The following is a 16708-nucleotide window of genomic DNA, read 5'->3' as shown; positions in this document are numbered from 1 at the left end:
GCCAGCATCAAAGTAAATGGTGAGAAGCTTGAAGCAATCCCACTAAAATCAGGGACTAGACAAGGCTGTCTACTCTCTCCCTACCTATTCAACATTGTACTTGAAGTCCTAGCCAGAGCAATTCGACAACAAAAGGAGATCAAGGGGATACAAATTGGAAAGGAAGAAGTCAAATTATCACTTTTTGCAGATGATATGATAGTATATATACCTGACCCTAAAAATTCCACCAGAGAACTCCTAAGCCTGATAAACAGCTTCAGTGAAGTAGCTGGATATAAAATTAACTCAAACAAGTCAATAGCCTTTCTCTACACAAAGGACAAACAGGCTGAGAAAGAAATTAGGGAAACAACACCCTTCTCAATAGCCACAAATAATATAAAATACCTTGGCGTGACTCTAACTAAGGAAGTGAAAGATCTGTATGACAAGAACTTCATGTCTCTGAAGAAAGAAATTAAAGAAGATCTCAGAAGATGGAAAGATCTCCCATGCTCATGGATCGGCAGGATCAATATAGTAAAGATGGCTATCTTGCCAAAAGCAATCTATAGATTCAATGCAATCCCCATCAAAATTCCAACTCAATTCTTCAACAAATTAGAAAAGGCAATCGGCAGATTCATCTGGAATAACAAAAAACCTAGGATAGCAAAAACTCTTCTCAAGGATAAAAGAACCTCTGGTGGAATCACCATGCCCGACCTAAAGCTGTACTACAGAGCAATTGTGATAAAAACTGCATGGTATTGGTATAGCGACAGACAAGTAGACCAATGGAACAGAATTGAAGACCCAGAGATGAATCCACATACCTATGGTCACTTGATCTTTGACAAGGGAGCTAAAACCATCCAGTGGAAAAAAGACAGCATTTTCAACAAATGGTGCTGGCACAACTGGCTGTTATCATGTAGAAGATTGTGAATTGATCCATTACTATCTCCTTGTACTAAGGTCAAATCTAAGTGGATTAAGGAACTCCACATAAAACCAGAGACACTGAAACTTATAGAGGAGAACGTAGGGAAAAGCCTCGAAGATATGGGCACAGGGGAAAAATTCCTGAATAGAACAGCAATGGCTTGTGCTGTAAGATCGAGAATCAATAAATGGGACCTCATAAAATTGCAAAGCTTCTGCAAGGCAAAAGACACTGTCAATAAGACAAAAAGACCACCAACAGATTTGGAAAGGATCTTTACCTATCCCAAATCGGACAGGGGACTAATATCCAATATATATAAAGAACTCAAGAAGGTAGACTCCATAAAATCAAATAACCCCATTAAAAAATGGGGCTCAGAACTGAACAAAGATTTCTCACCCGAGGAATACCGAATGGCAGAGAAGCACCTGAAAAAATGTTCAACATCCTTAATCATCAGGGAAATGCAAATCAAAACAACCCTGAGATTCCACCTCACACCAGTCAGAATGGCTAAGATGAAAAATTCAGGTGACAGCAGATGCTGGCGAGGATGTGGAGAAAGAGGAACGCTCCTCCATTGTTGGTGGGATTGCAAGCTTGTACAACCACTCTGGAAATCAGTCTGGTGGTTCCTCAGAAAATTGGACATAGTACTACCGGAAGATCCAGCAATACCTCTTCTGGGCATATATCCAGAAGATGCCCCAACTGGTAAGAAGGACACATGCTCCACCATGTTCATAGCAGCCTTATTTATAATAGCCAGAAGCTGGAAAGAACCCAGATGCCCCTCAACAGAGGAATGGATACAGAAAATGTGGTACATCTACACAATGGAGTACTACTCAGCTATTAAAAAGAATGAATTTATGAAATTCCTAGCCAAATGGATGGACCTGGAGGGCATCATCCTGAGTGAGGTAACCCAATCACAAAGGAACTCTCACAATATGTACTCACTGATAAGTGGATATTAGCTCAGAAACTTAGGATACCCAAGATATAAGATACAATTTGCTAAACACATTAAACTCAAGAGAACGAAGACCAAAGTGTGGACACTTTGCCCCTTCTTAGAATAGGAAACAGAACACCCATGGAAGGAGTTACAGAGACAAAATTTGGAAGTGTGACGAAAGGATGGACCATCTAGTGATTGCCATATCCAGAGATCCATCCCATGATCAGCTACCAAACGCTGACACCATTGCATACACTAGCAAAATTTTGCTGAAAGGACCCAGATATAGCTGTCTCTTGTGAGACTGTGCCAGGGCCTAGCAAACACAGAAGTGGATGATCACAGTCAGCTATTGGATGGATCACAGGGCCCCCAATGGAGGAGCTAGAGAAATTACCCAAGGAGCTAAAGGGAACTGCAACCCTATAGGTGGAACAACAATATGAACTAAGCAGTACACCGGAGCTCTTGTCTCTAGCTGCATATGTATCAAAAGATGGCCTAGTCGGCCATCACTGCAAAAAGAGGCCCATTGGACTTGCAAACTTTATATGCCCCAGTACAGGGGAACGCCAGGGTCAAAAAGGGGGAGTGGGTGGGTAGGGGAGTGGGGGGGTGGGTATGTGGGACTTTTGGTATAGCATTGGAAATGTAAATGAGCTAAATGCCTAATAAAAACTGGAAAAAAAAAGAAATTACTAAAGCAAGGGCAAGATAAATCCAAAGAGCATTTTAAAATAAAACTATTTATCTGCAGAAATTTCCCATATATTAAGCAAACAGATAGTAGACAGGACCCAGAAAGCTAAAACCATGTTCTTTGAAAAAACCTAATAAAATGGGCAGACATTTAGTAAGACAAACAAGGAATAAAAATGAAAGAAAGAAAATGAAAAAGACCAAGAGAGTATTGATATTTGAACACCTTTGTGCATGAATACATTCCTAGAAAAAAAAACAGATTTTACTACACTGAATTAAGAAAGGAACCAAAAATATGAGTAGTCCCAAAAGTAATTATTAATGTAATTTACTCAGTAGTTTAAAATCCTCAAGCAAGACCTAAATCCAAATAACACTATTTTTTACTTTATTAAACCTTAAATGAAATTCATTCTCAACTATTTTTTCTGCACAATACAATATTATTGACTTCAAATATGTTATTAATTGACAAATTTTGTAAAGAAGTATCTTGCTTGCCTATAATTATATAGTTTAATTAGTAACTCCCCACCAGTATATATACATGTACATATACATACAAACATAAATACGTACATACGTACATACATATGTACATACTAATGGACTTAATTAGAGTGGATTAGAGGATGTGGTCCAGGTAGGAAGTCCAACAGGCAAAAGTTCACTCCCATTCTCTAGATTCTTTCTTTGTTTAAATGATTGTTTCCTTAACTGTACAGAAGCTTTTCAGTTTTGTGAGTGCTAATTATTGGCCTTAATCTCATTCTTCTGAATATGTACATGCAGCTTCCCCAGCCCCATTCCATTTGTTGATGTTTCTGTCTTTGCCCCATGGGCTTTTTTTTTTTAACCTCTTTGTCACTATCAGTTGGCTGTAATTTTAAGTGCTCATGTTTGGGTGTTCTGTTTTATTATTGCATTGGTCTGCCTGTTCTTGTGCAAGTACTATATTGCTTTTGTCATTATGTCCAGTGTTATTAATTTTTGCTCATGATTGTTTTGGATATCTGTGGTCTTTTTCGTTGACATACAAATTTAGGTTTTTTTTTCTCTCTTTCTGAATAGGCCTCTAGCCACTCTGGAAATCAGTGAACAATTGACAAATGAGGCATAGTAAAATTTTAAAACTTATACAAAAGGAAACAGTTAATTAAGTGTATAGATGGCCTACAGAATGGGAAGATTGTTTTCCAACTATTCATCTGACAAAGACTATATATATTCATTCTATAAGTCCTGTTTTTCTAGAACGCTCTGACTGATACAGTTGTCTTTGGGTTTTATCATAATAGGCTTTATCATGTTAAGGTGTGTTCCTTTCACTCCTATTTTCTCTAAGACTTTTATCATGAAACCATGTTGAATTTTGCCAAAGATTTGTCTGCTTCTATTGACATCATCCTATGATTTTGTCTTTAAGTATATTTTATGATTTATTTTATGAATTGACTTACCTTATGTTGTACCAGCCTTGCATTTCCAGGAGGCCTCCAACTTGATCATGGTGAATGATGTTCTTGATGTGTGCTAGTATTTGGTTTGCTAGTACTTTATTGAGGATCTTTTTGTACCTTTGTCCATCACAGGTATTGGTTTGTAGGTTTGTTTTTGTTACATCTTTACCTGATTTGGTTATGAGAGTAATATTGGCTTCATAGAACAATTTCTGGAGCCAGTAATCTTTCTGTTGCTATATTTTTTGAAGAGTTTAAAAAATATTGGTTATAGATTTTCTTTTAAAGTCTGGTATAATTCTGCTAGGCCTCTATCTGGACCTGAAGGGTTTTTGATGGTTTGTTTGTATTTTAGAGAGAGCGAGCTTTTGAATATAGTCTCAGTTGCCTTTGTTATGGTTATGTTTGAGTTGTTCTCTTGGTTTAACTTTGGTAGTTTGGATGAGTCAAAAAAATTAATCTCTATTAGATTTCCAACTTAATGGGATACAGGTTCCTAAAGCATTCCCTTATAATAGTCTTCATTTCTTTTGTATCTGTTGTAATGTTTCTTTGTTCATTTCTAATTCTGTTAATTTGGGTCCTCTCTTTTTGTTGTTATTCTTGTTAGTTGGTCCAAGAAGCGAGCTCTTATAGTTATTCATTCTTTGTATTATTTTCTTTATTTCTATTTCATTAATTTCTGCATTGATTTTTATTATTTCTTGCTATTTGTGGAGTTTGGGATTTGCTTGTTCAAAAAGAACAAATTCCTGAGTTGCATCATGAAGTCATTCAATTTGTTCTTTTTCTGATCTTTTTGTGTAGACACTCAGGGCTATAAACTTCCCTCTTAAATCTGACTCTTATGTACCCAAGAGGTTTAGTCAGAGTGCATTTTCATTTAATTCCCAGAATGTTTTCGTTCCTTTCTTGATTTCTTCTTTGACCTATTCACCATTTCATAATGACTTCTTTAATCCCCATGAATTAACATCCTTACTGGAGTTGGTTTGCTGTTAGTTTTTAGTTTTATTGCATAATAGTCAGATAAGGTACATGGAATTATTTTAGGTTTTCTTTGTTTGTTAATGTTTGCTTTGTGCCTCAGAATGTGGTTTATTTTGGAGAAGTTTCCATGTGCTTCTGTGCAGTTTTTTTTTTTTTTTTTTTTTGTCATTTGGATGGAATATTCTGTAGATATTTGTTAGGGCCATTTGATGTAGGATATTCTGTAATTCTGAGGTTTCTCTGGTTTTTGACCAGATGACCTATCTATTGGATAAAATAGGGTGTTGAAATTACCTACAATTATTGGTTTTGTGTTAATCTGTGTTTTTAATTCAAATAGCATGCTTTTTGTGAAATTGAGTGTACCAAACTTTAGTGCACATGTGTTCAGTATTGTGATTTTCCCAGATTAATCCCTTGATTAGAATGAAGTGCCCTTCATTCTTTCTTCTGATTAGATTTAGTTTGATGTTTATTTCGTTAGATATTAGGATGCCAATGCCTGCTTTCTTCTTGATCCCATTTGAGTAAAATACTTTTTCTGTCATTTCAATTTAAATCATTTAAATCTAAGTTTCTTGTGGGCAACAGGATGTGAATTTTTCCCAGCATAATATTTTTATTGAAAAAATATTTTTATTGATTACTTGAGAATTTCCCATCATGTATCCCAGTCACATTAAATTTCCAGTCCTCCCAGGTCTGCCCCCTACTCTTGTGACCTCTCCCACAAAAGAAGAAGAAAGAAAAAAAACACCGCAAGTCCAATTTGTGTTGTCCATATACTGTCTGAAGCATGGTCAAACTCCTAGTAGCCAGTTTCTTAAAAAAAAAAAAAACTGAATCCTTCCTCATCTGCACTCCTACTAGAAGTCCTCAATTGTAGAGACTTACATTTCAGCATCCTTATCACACTTTTTAAGAGTTCTCTTCAATGCTTTCCTGTCTAGGCTGTTACTTTGGGGGTGCAGGGGGCAGTATGTGGTGGGGGTAGTGTTTGTCACAGAGGCCTTCCGTGTATCTTTTTTTTTCCACTCTTAAGTCTGAAGTCATCAGTATCACTGCAAAAGTAGCTTCCTTGCCCTTTACAGTCAGCAATAGCATGGATCAAGAATTTCTATATGAATTTTGTCAACAGCAAGGACTGCAGATATCCACATGGTCTCCAGTGGCAATATAGACCCTGGACATCAACACAGCCCTCTGTTGCAGCATGGGCCACAGTAGATTTTTTTTAAAGATTTCTTTATGTATTTATTTAATATATACAAGTACACTGTAGCTGTCTTCAGACACACCAGATGTTGGCAGCTCATCTTTCTTAAAAATTTATTTATGAAATATTTTGAAACAAAAAATGAATGTTCCTTTTCCCAGAAAGGATTTCCCTTTTTCTTGCATATGTTTGGGAGTAATTATTCATAACTTTAGGTCTTTTGAACCCTCTCTACACCAGATACTGTAATTTAGGCCTTACAAACAAATAGGTTTGACTTTATTACACCTCATGGGACAGTTGCTCCCTATGTGGTGTGCTCCCTTTTATCCAGGGCCAAAGTCACTCTGTCTGTGGTCTTCTGGAGTAGTTATATGTAAGATTAAGTATACTGCTGACCTAGTCTAAACATATGATCTTGTAGAATTTGATGTCTAGTTCCTGATTTACCAAGGCCTGTCAAATTTTCAGTAAATATTTGTCCATATTCACAAACACCTACCAGCCAAAGGAGTTTTAATTCTCTACCTTTCTGGGTCTCAACTTTTTCTTAGATGTGATTTCATGACCTTTTGCTACTTTCCCAAGTGTGCTATTATTTTGTCTTAGTTTAAAAATATTTGAAATATATTATCCAACATTTATGGTTGTTTTCAGAAGGAAAGCTATTTTAACATGGCTTATTTACTCTTCTAGAGGCAAACATATTTCTCTAACCTTGTAAGGCAATAGATTTTTAAAATATTTTTTTTAGGTTCCTTTCTTATCATTGTGAGTACTCCTCAACAATTGTGTCTAACAATGATATTAGTAAAATATGGTGAGGACTTTTACAAAATCAACCTTATGGTTTTTATTTTCTTTTCAGGCTAAAGAGGCCATAGCAGAAGTTGAGCAAAAGGATCCTACACATGTTTTCACTCGGTATTATATATTCAAGATCGCAATCATGGAGGGTGATGCTTTCAGAGGTATAAATGTTCTTTATGCATTAATGTTAACAATAAAAAATCCTCAGAGAATAAAAAGTCCACAGTAAGTAAATAGTTTTCAAGATAATAGACTGAATAGATATAACTCTTACATAATAATTATACAGTAATGCACAACGAAACTAGAGAGTATGTGAAAGTATTTAAAAAAAAGCAACCACCTATCTAAATGATCTTAAATGGGCAAATATTGGACAAGAATTCGGGAAACCATCATTTGAGCCAAACATCTCTGAAGTTGTTGGCAATTATAATAAAAATTCACAGCAGTTAAGAATTCACTATAGTGGTTGTACCAGTTTGCAATCCCACCGGCAAAGAAGGAGTGTTCATCTTTCTTCACATCCTCACCAACATGTGATGTCACCTGAGGTTTTGATTTTAGCCATTCTGACTGGTGTGAGGTGGAATCTCAGGGTCGTTTTGATTTGCATTTCCCTGATGTTTAAGGATGTTGAACTGTTTTTAAGGTGCTTCTCAGCCATTTGAGATTCCTCAGTTGTGAATTCTTGTGCTTTACCCCATTTTATGCTATACCCCATTTTATGATTGAGTTGTTTGGTTTTTTGGTGATTAACTTCTTGAGTTCTTTATATATATTAGCTCTCTATCTGCTGTGGGGTTAGTGAAGATTTTTTTTTCCCTATCAGGTTAGCATCTTGCCTGGCTAGTGAGCAGTGTTGCTCCCAGCTGAGTAAGCCTGTTGATGACAATTCTCCAGGAGTAGCCTCCATAGCACCTCATGGCACAATGATGGTTAGCCAGGAAGGAGAAGGCAGCTTCCATTCTAATTGTAGCTGGATTTCTCTGTATCCTGAGACTAGGGTTGATGGTATTTTCAACTATAGAATTTTATCTATCCAGTTTTAACTGCTGTGGACAACTAATAGCAGTGGTAATTGCCTGTATTGTTTTGGGGGCCTCCGGGGCTCCTCTGACCAAAACACAACAGTCCTACCTAGACTGAACTTTTCATCTAATAACCCATGGCTTCTGAAAGCACCTTTACCACTCATGTATAGTCCATTCATTCAAATTCATTTTCATTTATTTTGTTTTTGTTAGCTTATTAATAATCATATAGTTCTCTATTGCTTTTTCATTCATCATTAGTTATGACTGAACCTCCCCCAATTCCCTCTCCTCCCCTCCCCGTCCACCCTCCAACTGTTCCACACCCCATACCTCCTTCCTGCCCCCTGTCTCCATGTGGATGTCCTCACCTCCACCCTCCCCTATCCACCTGACCTCTAAACTCCCTGGGGTCTCCAGTCTCTTGAGGGTTAGGTGCATCAGCTCTGAATGAACACAGACCCAGAAATCCTCTACTGTATATGTGTTGGGGGCCTCATATCAGCTGCTGTATGCTGCCTGGTTGGTGGTCCAGTGTCTGAGAGATCTTGGGTGTCCAGATTAATTGAGACTGCTGGTCCTCCTACAGGACCACCCTTCTACTCAGCTTCTATCAGCCTTCCCTAATTCAATAACAGGAGTCAGCTGCTTCTATTAGTTGGGTGCAAATATCTGCGTCTGACTCTTTCGGGTGCTTGTTGGGTCTTTGGAGGGCAGCCTCAGTAATGGTGTCAGGCCTTTGGACCTCCCCTTGATCTGGACCCCACTTTGAACCTGTTGCTGGACCTTATTTTCCTCAGGCGCCTCTCCATTTCTCTCCCTGAAGTTCTTTCAGGCAGGAACAATTATGGGTCACAGATGTGGCTGTGGGATGGCAACCCCATCCCTCACTTGATGTTCTGTCTTCCTGTTGTAGGTAGGCTCTACAAGTTCCCTCTCCCTACTGTTGGGCATTTCATCAAAGGTCCCTCCCTTTGAGTCCTGGGAGTCTCTCACCTGCCAGGTCTCTGGTGCATTCTGGGGGTGTCCTCCAACCTCCTATTTCCTGAGGTTGCCTCAGGTTTCCATTCATTCTGCTGGCCCTCAGGGCTTCAGTCCTTTTCTCTCACCCAATACCAGATTAGGTTCCCCTCTCCCCCCACTCTCTTCCCCAAGGTTTAATTTTGACACCTTTGTCAAAAATCAGATAACTCTGTGTGGGCTTATACATGGCTCCTCTATTCAATAACATTTTATTGATTTTCCTGTCTGTTTTAATGTTGTTCCATCCCATCTGTCATAGTTTTTTTCCTGTTTCTGTGATAAATATCCTGTCAAAAGTAACTTAAGTTCACAGTTCAAGATATAGTCTGTCATGGTGGAGACATCAATGCAGCAGAACATGGAACAGTTGGTAACATTACATTCACATGAGGAGATGAGAATAATGAATGCATGAATGTTAGGGTGCAGTTCAATTTCAGCACTCTATACAAGCCAGCATCTCTTTTCAAATGAGTGATGTAACCACCTCAGTTAGCATTAATGATCACACTGTTTTTGCTATTACGGCTCTATAGTGTAACTTGAAATCAAGTATGGTGATATCTTCCCCATTATTCTTTTATACTTGGTATTTCTTTGTCTAGTTCAGAGTTTCTGTTTTACGGAAATTTTAAGAGTGCCATTTTCTATTTCTGTGAAAAATACTGTGAGGATTTAAAAAATTCTTTGTTTTTGAAAATTTATACCTATATGGAATGAAAGATAATCAACTTCCCTGTGCCCCCTTATTTCATTTAGTTTGGTTTTCTAAATTGGTGATAAAAAAAACATGACCCAAAGCAACTCAAGAGGACAAAAAATGGTTTATTTCATGTTACCTTTTATAGTGCATTATGAACGGAAACTAAGGCAGGAGAAACTCAATTCAGTAAAATGGACCTGAGAAAATGAAACACTACTTAATGGCTTCTTTGTTCTGACTTGCTCAGCTACCCTTCTTACATAGGCCAGCCCTAATTACCTCAGGATGGCCCTGTTAACAGTGGTCTGGAGCCTCCTATGTCAGTTACAATAAGAAAATGCTACGCAGACATGTCTACAAGGCCAACCTGATCTGTACAATTCTTCAGTTGAATTTCCTTCTTTCTAGTTTGTCTCTGTGTCAAGTTGATGGTTAAAACTGTGATATTCCCCGCAACCCAACCCCTCCCAACTTCATTTCTTTTTGTTTTTATAATCCACTAAGTCCAGTTAGTGCTGCCCATATGTGCATGGGTGTGGGGCCACTCACTAGCTCACAGGAAACATACATCTTCAAAAGAGAATTCTTTCTCCCCTAGCAACTAAACAGTGTTGGTACTTCCTAAGTGAGGAGTGTGCCTGGAGATCACCTAAGGTATGGTGTGGTTTTGACTAGCTTGATCTTTTTTAGGTCTTGTGCAGTAACCACCTTCTTGCAGAGAATGTTCCTGAAGGGGGAGGTAATAATATAGTATGGGTCAAACAAAAGCAATGAAGTGGAATACTAGGGTCAGAAAAGCTTAAGCAAGGATGGGTATGGGAGTATGGGAGGAATTAGGAAGTGAAGAGGAGGGATAGCTCAACAGAAGGGGTATGAAAAGTCATATGGAAGCCTACTATCTCATAATCCAGCTTTAAAAGGTGGAAGGATAATAGGATGCATGTGAAATGAAATAGATGAAGTAGGGAATACTGAGGTTAAAGGATTAAGTGGGGGTGGGGATGGGCAAATAGGGGACAGAAGAGGTAGTGATAGGTTAAACCAAAATCTCAGAATCTATGTAAAAGCTTTATGGAAATCAACTAAGTAGTAAACTAATTTCAAAATACAACTAAAAAGGAGTTTAGGCAGAATTGTTATGCATGGTTTGACAACACTGTTGTTCCCTGAAGACATGGGTGATTAAGTGAAAATCACAGTACAAGGCATGGTTTAGCTTCTTTTGAGTTATTGGTCAAGGAGGCCCGGACATTTCCAAAGAACCATAGGCTGTTGACATTACCATTGTTTGCCCACAATAACTTCATGGTAAGATTCTATTGCTGAAAACACAACACATGCTAGCTGCAGGACATAGAGAAGTCAATCTTAAACTGGCAGAAAAACTTCCTCCTTGTTGACTAACATTCATAATGCCAGAAAACATGTTATTCATGGTGTCGGAAGAAGGTACATCAGTGGTCTTACCCAGCACTAGACCTCATATGCCACAACACTAACTTGCTGGGCAAGCTATGCCTACTGGTACAAGAGTGGCTCTCTCTGATACCTTTCTCAGTATATTTGTCATTATATATAGGAAGACTGCTGATTTTTGGATGTAATTTTTTGTTTCTGGTTTTTGGTTTTTCGAGATAGGGTTCTCTGTGTATCCCTGGCTGTCCTGGAACTCACTTTGTAGACCAGGCTGGCCTAGAACTCAGAAATCCGCCTGCCTCTGCCTCCTGAGTGCTGGGATTAAAGGCGTGTACCACCACGCCTGGCTCTGGATGTAAATTTTTTATCCTGTACTTTTTTGAAAGTATTTGTTTGTTCTAAATGTTTCCTGGTGGATTCTTTAGGTTCTTTTATGTATAGAATTATATAATCTACAAATAAAGATACTTTTCTTCCTTCCCTATTGTATCTCTTCTATTTTTTCTGTTCTTTTGCTGCTCCAGCTAAGCTTTCAGTACCATATTTATTAGGCATGTAGACAGTGAACACTCTTACCTTGTTCCTGATCTTAGTGAAAATGCTTTTATTTTTTTCCCATTTAGTATGATGTTGATTGTAGGTTTGTCATTTATAGTCCTAACTATGTTGGAGTATGTTTCCTCTATTCCTAGTATCTTCAAATCATTTCTTGTGAAAGAATGTTGAATTTTGCTAAAGGCCTTTTCTGCATCTATTGAAATTATCATGTTATTTCTGTGTTTGAGTCTCTTTATACAAACTATTATGTTTATTGGTTTATTTATGTTGAACCATCTCTGATCATAATGAATGGTCTTCTGATGTATTCTTTAACTCAGTTTGCAAGGATTTTATTAAGGATTTTTGCATCAAAGTTCATTAGATCTGTGTTCTCTCTCTCTCTGTGTGTGTGTGTGTGTGTGTGTGTGTGTGTGTGTGTGTCTGTCTGTCTGTCTGTCTGTCTGTCTGTCTGTCTGTGTTACAGTGACTTTATAAAATGTTTGGAAGCCTCTTCTCATTTTCTAGATTATGGAATAATAAATTAAAAGAAGGATTGATTTTGTTTTGTTAAAGGTCTAGTTGAATTCTGTAATACTACATCTTGGCCTAGGCATTTTTTAGTAGGGAGGGTTTTTTTTTTAAATTACTTCAATTTTGTTACCTGTTATAGATCTGTTAAAATTAGGTATATTATCTTTGTTTAACTTTGGTAAGTAATATGCATCTATGAAGTCATCTATTTCTTTTAGATTTATAATTTAGTGGGATATAAGCTTTTAAGATGTGTCCTTATAATCTGAACTTTATTGATAGCTTTTCATTTTCGAAGTGGAAACATAAGGGCTCTTTGGAAAGTCAGTTGTGTCAGATGGTGTTTTGCTGGAGCGTTTTCCTGAAGTGGACACAGGTAAAAGAATGTTCTGCTAAAGCAAGCACATGAAAGGACGGATGATGAAGGATTCTTAGCTAACGACATGCATGTATTGGTTTTCCTTTCATGCATTGTTGAGCTCCATTTGTTGTGCTCCATTTGTTTCTCCATAGAGAGAAAAAAAACTCAAGAGGTTCCTGGCACTTCTGCGGATTTGGGCCAATTGGCAGAATGATGTTAGCTGATAGAGACTCTTGGAGTTTTGCTAAAACAGACTCACGTGCAAGACACATGTGCTGAGGCAAGACCCATGGAGGACATGTGATGTTTGCAGAGAGTATGACTAGGACTCAACAGACAGTGACAGAGGCTGAGCTAGGCTTGCTTATAGACCTAACTTTGCAAAGCTTTTTGCTCTCGCATGTTTGCTGCTCTTCACTTTGCTTAGAGAGGCATAGCCAAGAACTTCTCCTGGTGTCGCTGGTGGTCCTAATGCCTCCTGCTGACTCCTGCTGATTCAGGATGAGGCTGTTCCTGCTAGGTTGTACCACTGCTGCTGCTATCCTGACACTACTGAACTTAACTGTTGGTGTATCTGTGAAGTGTTTGTGAGTGGACCGAGCTGCCGCTGCTGACCTGTGAACTGAACTGCTGACTTCCTGACAACGAAGATGGGATTTGTTCCAAAGAACAATTTCTAAACAGGTCCACTTCCCCCATATCCTAATAACCTTTCTTTTCCCCTACCTCTGGTGAGTAGTGGGATAGAGGGGAGGTTAAAATGTTTAAGAACCACTTTTAAAAATAGGTTTGAGAAAAATTTAAGCCTACACATATTTCTTATCTCTTCCTTTAATAATTTTGGTCTTCACTCTTTTGTTTAGTTTGCCTAGATGTTTGTCAATCTTACTGACTTTCCCCCCAAAGAATCCACTCCTTCATTCATTGATTTTTCTCAATTATTTTGTTCTATGTATTAATTTTTTACCCCAGTCTTTATGATTTCTTTATATTTACTGTTCGGGATTTGCCTTAATCTTATTTTTCCAAGATTCTATGGGGCATAATTAGGTAATTTAAGATTTCTCTAAATGTTTAATGTAGACACTTATGGCTGTGAACTTCCTTAAGACTGCTTTCATTGTTTCTTACAGGTTTGGGTATGTTGTGTCTTCATTTTCATTAAATTCTAGAGATTACTAATTTTCTTAATTTTTCAGTAATCCATTTATTATTGAATATTGTGTTGTTTAATCTCTAAGTTTAAGACATTTTCTGAAGTTTCTCTTGGTGTTGAGTTTTAGATTTATTTTGTTGTAATCACATGAGATATAAGACAGTGTTTAAATTTTCATCTGCACTTTAAATACAGTGTGTGTGTCCATGTCCAAAGAGGCCAGAAGGTTAGAATCCTTTGAAAATGGAGTTATAGGAATCTATGATCCAACTGATATGAGTGCTGGTACATTAACTTGGGCCCTCTGCATGAGCAGCAAATGCTCAAATACTGAACTCTCTCTCCCACCCATTTCTGTGATTTTTAATATTTGCTTTGCATCCTATTATATATAATCTGTTTCAGAGTCAGTTCCATGGAGTCCTGAAGAGGATGTGTATTCTGTAGTGTTTGGATGGAATGCTTTCTAGGTGTGTGTTAAGGGCATTTTATGTATGGTTGTCATCTAATTTGATGTGTCTCTATTTTTTGTTAGGATGACCTATTGTTAAGAGTCAGATATTGAAGTAACTCACTGTGTTGGGGTTATACTTTATATCTAATAGTGTTTCTTTTATGAAACTGGGTATGCTCCCTGCTCAGTGCATGCGTTTAAAATTGCAATGCCTTCTTCATTGGTTCTGTTGATCAGTATAAAATGACTGTTTTTTAATGTCTTCTGACTAGTCTTAGCCTGGTCTATTTTTTTTTTGTCAGCTATTAGAATAGCAATGCCTTGTTGTTTCCTAGTTCTAGTGCATAGAATACCTTTTAGCCTCCTTTATAGGCTAAGGTAGTGTCTGTTTTTATGGCAAGGTGTGTTTCTTACAGGCAGGATTTTTTGAGGCCCCAGGGAATGGGGAGGCCTGGTGGGTGGTGGTGGGTCAGGGGGGAATGTGGGACATCCTCTTGGAGATGGGGTTGAGGAATTGTTGGGAGGGTGGACTGGGAGGGAGAGTAATAACTGGACTGTCATATAAAAGTGATAAAAAATCCAATTCATTAGTCATTGTCTTTTGATTGGGTAAATGAGATGTTTAGTATTCATATTGATTATTGAAAGTGTCTGTTTTTATTGATTTTGTAGTGTTTGTTGTTTTCCTAATCCTCATCTTCTTAACTACTATATTAGGATTCTTAATTTTTTCCCCTGGAACCCCTTGTGTGTGTGTGTGTGTGTATGTGTGTGTGTGTGTGTGTGTTTTCTCTTCATCTGAAACAATTTCTTCTGGTATCCTCTGACAAGATGACTTATTGGCCATAAATTTCTTACTCTCCTTTTATCACAGAAAGTTTTTCTTTCTCCATGAATTATAACACATTTTCCCCCTAGGTCTATTGTCTGGATTGGCAACTGTGACATTTCAGAACTTGAAAGCCATACTTTTCTGGCTTTTAAGGTTTCTGACGAGAAAGCAGCTGTTATTCTGATGGCTTGCTTTATATGTGATATAGGTTTTTGTTTGTTTGTTTTGTTTTGTTTTGTTTTCCCTTTTACAGTTTCCAACATATTTAGTTTTGTTTGTTTTGTTTTTGTTTTCTCTTTTACAGTTTCCAACATATTTAGTTTTTTAATGTGATGTGAGTTTCTTTTATAGACCTCTGTGTTCTGTGTTCCATATGTCACTGGTACTTGGATGGTACTTGGATGGAACACTCCCTCAATTTGTAATTGTATTCAAAATACTTTCTATGCATTTGTCATGGAATTTTTCTTTTTTTATGTTCAAAATTTGTCGATCTGTTTTCTACGGTGTCCCAGAGATCCTTTCATGGTTTTAAAATGTACTTTTGTCCTCACCTTTAAGCCTTCGTGATCTTTTCTCTTGGCAAGCTTCACAGTGACTTTTTAATTTGACTTATTGCTCATTTCCGGCATAATTTTTTTCCAGTATTTCCATCTCTCTATCCCATTTTTATATCTTTGTTGACTCATATATCATTCAGCCATTTGCATTCCCTTGGAATTCATTCTAGAGCTTATTTGCATCATTTTTTACTTCTTTGAATATATTTATAGTCATTCTTTTCTGCGGGGTGGTAGTTTTAGAGACCACATGCCTTGGTTTTTCATGTTGCTTGTGCTTTTGCTTTGGACCTTGTGCATCAACAATTAGACCTTAGGTTGAATACAGCTGATCTTGCTCTATTTTGTCATTCATTTGTGTGGAATGTCATTTTCTACCTCACCACATTCAAATCTTGTGTCCTTAAAAGGCTGTCCTAAAAATGAATCTTTTATAGGTACAATATTTTCTTAGTTTTAAACCATTATATACTCTGTGTCTTTTGATTACAGAATTAAGCTATTTTTATTCAAGGCAATTATTGATATACAAGGATTTATTATTGCCATTCAATTCATTAGTTTGTTTTTATAGAACTTTTGTTCCTTTCTACCTATTGTCTACCTGTTTCCACCTGTTTTATGTAATGAGGTGGTATTCTGTACTTATCTGCTTTGATTACTGTATATGTTATGTAATAATTATAGTGTGTCTGTGGTTACCACAAAGCTTATTTAAAACATTATATAATGTGCTGTTTTAAGCTGACAATTACTTTACTTTGATTATACCAAAATAACTCAATCTTTTTAGTCCACGTGCTTCTTTATAGCTTATATTTTTGATACAACTTACATTTTATATTAAGTATTCTTTAAAATTATTATGGGTTTCAGTTTAATTATTTAATCTTTAACCTTCATTCTAAAGGTATGAGTTACACACCTATTAAGACTATTCTGAATTTAACTGTGTACTTTCTAGGTTTACATTTTTAATCCTGCTAAGTGACATACTTTTCCTTCAGCTCAAAGAATCCCCGTTA

At 37.1% G+C, this 16708-nt stretch overlaps 1 protein-coding gene across 2 annotated transcripts in view; it reads left to right on the top strand.

The window, feature by feature from the left end:
- The window catches only part of Tex11 (testis expressed gene 11), a 220992-nt gene that overhangs the window by 119018 nt on the left and 85266 nt on the right, over nt 1–16708 (top strand). For both annotated transcript variants that reach the window (NM_031384.2, NM_001167997.1), the window contains exon 17: nt 7132–7234. In NM_031384.2, coding sequence (NP_113561.2) covers nt 7132–7234 — 103 coding nt within the window. The remainder of the gene's footprint in view (nt 1–7131; nt 7235–16708) is intronic.

The sequence above is a fragment of the Mus musculus genome, chromosome X (assembly GCF_000001635.26).
Source record: "Mus musculus strain C57BL/6J chromosome X, GRCm38.p6 C57BL/6J".
NCBI classification, from domain to species: Eukaryota; Metazoa; Chordata; class Mammalia; order Rodentia; family Muridae; genus Mus; species Mus musculus.
The sequence above is the reverse complement of the archived record's forward strand: the minus strand, read 5'-3'. Positions and strand labels throughout refer to the sequence as shown.